Raw genomic sequence first — 6,419 nt, 5'->3', positions numbered from 1 at the left:
CCATGAAAACAGAGGTATTTAGTAAAAAGAGAGAAAGCAAAGTTTCAGGAAGACCAAGAACAATCAACAGAAGGGAAACAGGACATCCTTGGACAGGAAGGATGATCGATCTTATGAGTTTAGATGGTCATGGCAATGTTCTGGGTAATCATCGACCTGATCGGTGATTAACACAAACAACTCGGGCGGCCTTCTCCAACAAAAAGCAGTGGTTCTATGAGGTTATGGAAGAGTACTTGGTGTGCCATCCTTAGAAGGTCAGCTGATGGTTGCATTCCCCACTATTAGTAGGATTGCGCTTGGGAGTTCACATTACACAGTTGATATTAGAAACAAATCCTTTTTTCTGGCTTTTTAAGTTATGACAAACATGACCTAAGAAAAAGTAAAGTTATTTGTCACCATCGTGATGGTTATCTGGTAAATCAATACTGATATGATGATCATTAACTAGATTTAATTTAAATTATGTTTGTAGTTCTAAAACTAAAAATTTATATAAAAATGAATCATAACATTAACCCATTAACAAGTGCTATATGAATACGATTTTGGTGGTGAATAAGATGACAAACGACATAGTAGTTAGGATTCGAGTCTTTACACGTTTCATTATTACGTCGAATGGTTCCATGTTATTAATCCATGTGGCTCAAGGTTTTGGCATGACCTTGGCCTCATGCGTATAATACTATCATGGACCATGTTTTTTTTTTTAATTACCTAAAAAAAAAAAAATTACAAGAGTGGATATGAGAAACTAATTTCCAAGAAATTGAAAATTAACTTCCTTCTAAACGGGAATTAAGTTGAGAATATGCTGATATATGAAATGTTAAGGTTCTCACAACAAATACTTAAAATTAAAAATCTAGTTGGACAAGTAACAACTTTTAACATATACCACAATGGATGTCCAATATAAAGTGAAAGTATGTTGCCAATGCATCAATACTAACATGTAAAATTCAAAGGAACCATCACAAATATTAACCTTCATACATGATACCCCTATATTCATGGTTTCTCCTAAATACCACTTCTATTAGTTGACTTTTTTTTTTTTTTAAAAAAAAACTAGAAGAAAGAGAAAAGGCAACCAACCGAAAATAAATAGAGATGTAAATTATTTGTAGTCATTAATTTATTTTTAGATTACAATTCCTTGTAGAAAATTCTTAATGCTATGCTAGCCAAGATTCAATACTATCTTGAATGGCTCTCCTATAAGCAACGACAACCCTGTCATCTCTACTTTGCTGAACTGATCAGAGCTATCAAAGCTAGTTTTAATACCATAATGTTTTGCGAAACTTTTTCCTGATTTTGTATATAATTCATAAACTTTCAGTCTCTTAGCCTTTTTCAATCCTATAGCGGTAATTCTATCAATTATCCACTTCTGAGATAAAGCAAATTCGGCATTCACAGCATTTGACTCAACCACCACTTTGTTCCCTTGAACTGAGCTTTGAAAACCCACCAGACTCCACTTCCCTCCCTGTCCTCCCATCTCCACTTCCTCCCCATCATCTAGAAAAACTTCTCCGGTGCTCTTTGTGCTGCTACTGCTGACAACCAAGAGCTGGAATGGTGTTCTCCGCGCGGCTTTTGTTGTCAATGCTTCTCCTTGCAGGGCCAAGATATTTCCTTCTAGAACATGCGCGTTTATATGATCAGGAGGTGCATCAAGTTTGAAATACTGTCCTGATTGTGCACTCACTGAACGGGAGAGATTAAAGAGGTCAAACCAGTTTCCTGCTGGGAAGTATGCATCAACAGAAACTGCTCCTGACTTCAATACAGGTGACACCAATATACCTCTACCAATTAAAAATTGTGAATTGATGCCATAAGTTTTGGTGTCTTGAGGAAAGGAGAAGAAAAGGGGTCGTGCAATAGGGGTCCCCTTTTTGTGTGCCTCATATATCAGTGTGTAAAATAAGGGAAGCAGCCGGTAGCGGAGACCAAGAACCTTCCTGGCTGATGCAGCAACTGAATCCCAAAGATAGAGCTCTTGACGGATTGTAGATTTCTCAGAGTGGTCTCTTGCAAAGGGATAAAAAGCACCTAACTGCATTGTAAAAAACAGTGTTAGCCATCAACTTTGGGGCATAATTCAAATTCCCTTGCAATCAACGGAAGCAGGTCTTTTGAAAATAAGATTTTTTTCTGTTTCACTCATTAGATTTATAAATCTTTATAATGGACAAGTGAAAACAAAGTGATTGGGAAATGGAGTACAAATCTGCACGTATAATCTAACATGAAGTGAATTGATTGATGAGTGATGACAAAAAGTGAGGTAATCTAATTTCTATAAACTCTCAGAATGATCCTGTGCATGCAACAAAATTACTCATATACAACATAAAACAATGCACTGCATGACAGAATTAGATAACTTCCATATCATTTCCAAATGCATCAGTACTCTTACCTGAATCCAACGTCTGCAGAGCTCCTCAGTAGTGTTTCTGGAGTAACCACATATATCAGCTCCAACCATTGGAATTCCAAACAATCCAAAGTTCAAAATGGATGGAATGGTATAAGCCAAATCATCCCATGTGGCAGCATTATCTCCAGTCCAATGTGCTGTGTACTTCCCAGAGCCCACAAAAGTAGATCTTGAAAGAATGAAGGGCCTCTTACCAATAACATTAACCAAGGCCGCATTTGTGGCTTTAGCTTCTAGTAGACCATAAAGGTTATGGGCATTGTACTCTGTAATATTGCCAAAGTGCAAAGCTGTGGCTGGTACGGTTTTATAATTAATTCCTCGCTGGATTGCAGCATTATTGATTTTGTACGGAGGGTCATCAATTTTGGAAGATGGTGTAGAAGGGGATGTTATGAAATTGCATATCTCATTCATGTCCAGCCAGAGACCATCAAAGGGAAGAATATCTCGAAATATCTTGATCTCGTTACCCCAAAAAGTTCCACCCGCTGGATTTAAGAAATCAGGGAAGTAGACTGATCCAGGCCAAACACTCCCCAAGTAGGGGATACCATCACGTTTTATGAAGGCATCGGCTTTTATCCCTCTTAAGTAGGTTTCATATGTTTTGTTCACACTGATACCTGAGGAGAAGACACCAGATTTGTCATTATAAGAGACTTGAGAACTTGAATGTGAAAACCCATGCCGAATGTATTTATTTTTCATATATTTTGCAGGCAAAAGAGCGATAAAACAAAATAAAAGTCAGTCGAATAAAGAATATTTCCTTTTTACATGGTAAATATTGTCAAAATAGTTTATTGAGTACTTGAATTTTCTGAAATGAAAGTTCAAAGTGAAATTATATATTTTTAGTTATATTTAGAGGCTAAAGGATCAAATTATATATACTAACAGAGGAAAATCCTCAATGAAGGTTAACTCAATAAAGGTTAACTATCACCGCATACCAGGATCTAAGATGAGCACATATTTCTGTCCGTTTTGGTGAATTCTTTCAGTAAAACCCTTCATCTTATCCAGTGGAAAATTAATGGAATCAAGAGTGAAATCCTTATATGCATCCATGTAGTCAATATCTGTCCAAATAACTTCAAGAGGAATTTGAGCTTTGGAATAATTAGCAACCACACCCTCCACATCAGAAATGTCCTTGTAACCCCATCGGCATTGATGAAATCCTTTAAAAACACTTAAAAGAAGGATTATGCCGGATAATATCAAGTTTACCCATGTAAAGTTAGGCATACAGATTTTAAATCGCATTCAGTTTATAACAAATTTTCAAATTTTCCCAACTTTAAAATAGAGACGACACTTAACATTCAAATTTTTTTTTTTTTTGTGAACAAAAATCATTAGCCCAAACAAAAAACTAGTTTCATTCTCAAATAATCTGGTTTGATTGTTCAGTCAACAAACTTATTTTTGCTTCCTTTCACCTATTCCCACTACCCAGTATGCATATTCAATACAACCTCGACATAGATACATTATATTCATATAACCAAGAAATAGCAACACCATGGAAACAATCAATAAAGCTCTTACGGTGTACATGTATTTGGGTGTATACCCGTGTAAAATATATATTACTACATAATGCGCATAACATATATGTTACAATGACCAAAAGAACAAACAGAGTTGTCCTACTTACCGAAAGACCAATACGGCATAGGGGCAGGGCGACCAATAAGCTCGGTATACTGCTCCATAACCAATTCCGGCGACGACCCAGCAAAGATATACAAATCAACGACTCCACCAATGACCTTCTACGTAATCCTATCACCACCATACACTATATCCATCCCATTACTGTTCAGCAGCAAAACCCCATGACTATTTCCGGATGGCGATCTGACATCCAGATAGAAAGGGTGCGACCCATAAAGATTCATATCAGTATTGACGCTCCCGATGCCGGCGTTCCACAGAGTCAGAGTCTCTCCGGGTGTGAGCTTGAAGGAGCTCCTGGTGTGCTCGCCCAGGCCGTACAGAGAGGATGTATCCTTGGGGAGCCTGGAAGAGAGCTGGATGTACTGGTCCTTGAAGATCAAGAACGTCTCGGGATTCGAATTGGCCGGAGAAGTGTCGAAGAGGACGTCGCCGGAGGAACGGCGGGAGACGGTGAAGCCGAATGGGGTGGTGTTGTGGAGAGTGAAGAGGAGGTCGGAATTGGGGTCGGAGTAAAGGTGGTTTTCCGAAGGCGGGAAGTGACTTTCCGGCGAAGAAGAGAGGTCGTTTTCGGAGGAATGGCAGAGGTGCGGATTGGGATGATGGATTTGGCGGGGGATGATGTCTTGGGGGACCTCCCATCGTTTGGTTTCGGAGTCTGTGATTCTGATTCTCAGACGATCTTTTGTGTCATGGCTGTGAGAGACAACACGTTTGAAAAGAACGTTCAAATTTATATATATATATATATATATGAATAAATTGTATTTTTTAAAAATAAAACTTAAACGGTTGATTATCCATATTTTCTTTAGAAAAATTGAGAAAAAAATGATTAAGTTTTCCCCCTTAAAAATTTAAATTTAGTAAAATTGCTTGGTTATGGTGAATCTAATTACAAATATAAGCTAATATATGAACCTTTAAATATTATTAAATTTGATATTCTATAGTGATTGGTCTTTCAATTCACATACAAAATTTAATAACCTGTTATAATATTAATATCAAAATAAATCATTATCATTGTATCATTTGCCATGTCATAATTGCGTAATTTGTCCTATTTATCACCATACTTTAATTTTTTTTTTATCTTTATTTTATATACATATTATAATTAGGAATTCAAATTTAAATTATTATTTAAGGTTTTGTTATTAGGCTGTGTTAGATGCAAATTTTAAAAAACAGATTGATAAATGTTATAACGAAAAACGATTTGTTTTTTTTTTTTTTTCTTACATGTCTATATGATTTTCCATTATTGAATTAAATTGCTCCCATAGGAATATCTAGAGTTCAACCCTCCACTCATAATAATAATAATAATATTTTTAGCAAAAAAATAATAATAATAAAAGATAAATTAAAACTTTTGAATTAAATTGTAGATAATAAAAATAAATAAAAATAAATAAATAAAAAAGGCCCAAGAAATTAATCATGTAACGAAAGGAATGACTTGCGGCTAACAAAACAAATATGGAATTGAAAATTTAAATATATAAATATATATATATGTTGGAAATGAATGAAGTAATGGTCTCACCTAACAGTAAGGGTGAGACAGTGTATATCAGGACCAAAAATGGTGGAAGCTTTGATGAGTTGAAGATTCGCAGTCAAGAACTTGCCGGAGCTATTGAGACCGACCGATCGAACGGAGTATCCAAATCCAACGGTGTCCCCATTAGATCCACTCAACAAACTCAGAAACAAAATCCCAGAAAATACAACAACAACTCTCTTGTTGATGCTATCCATCATTTTTGGAGGATATAAGGCAGAAGGTAAGCCTCTGAGTCTTTCTTGACTTTATGCATCCATTCCAAAACTATTAATATTCCAATGCAATACACCTTGCTTTCCACACTTAATAGCGTGATAAATAATCAGAAAATACTAAAACAACTACTCTCTTGTTGATGATAACGTTGTTGATGCTACCCATCATTTTTGGAGGACATAAGGCAGAAGCAAAGCCTCTGAGTCTTTCTTGACTTTATGCGTCCATTCCAAAACTAAAAATATCCATATTACCAAGAAAGTGAAAATCTGGCATCCGGTGAGCAAACGACGGTGAAGGACCTGATCTCTTATCTTGTGCCTTATGTTTGGAGAATCAAATTTGAGGATGATGCAAACTAAAAACAACATGTTCTTTTTTTTTTTCTTTTTTTTTTTTATCGGATTTAAGCTGTTAATTATATTTTACGTAGTTGACACAAATTTTTTTTATATATTTCATAGAATATAAAATATAATAAAT

General features: G+C 35.7%; 1 protein-coding gene across 1 annotated transcript; it reads right to left on the bottom strand.

Annotated features, from left to right (window-relative positions):
* Window positions 1-1,074: 1,074 nt before the first annotated feature.
* On the bottom strand, window positions 1,075-6,153 carry LOC107418793 (alpha-glucosidase). Its single transcript, XM_048474917.2, is given in 5 exon segments — window positions 1,075-2,074; window positions 2,441-3,087; window positions 3,418-3,648; window positions 4,128-4,843; window positions 5,700-6,153. Coding segments are annotated over 5 exon segments (2,697 nt in total). The 5' UTR covers window positions 5,918-6,153; the 3' UTR covers window positions 1,075-1,189.
* Between the last annotated feature and the right edge of the window lie 266 nt (window positions 6,154-6,419).

The sequence above is a fragment of the Ziziphus jujuba genome, chromosome 1, assembly GCF_031755915.1.
Source record: "Ziziphus jujuba cultivar Dongzao chromosome 1, ASM3175591v1".
Classification (NCBI taxonomy): Eukaryota; Viridiplantae; Streptophyta; class Magnoliopsida; order Rosales; family Rhamnaceae; genus Ziziphus; species Ziziphus jujuba.
Note: the sequence above shows the minus strand (reverse complement) of the source record. Positions and strands in the feature narration are given on the sequence as shown.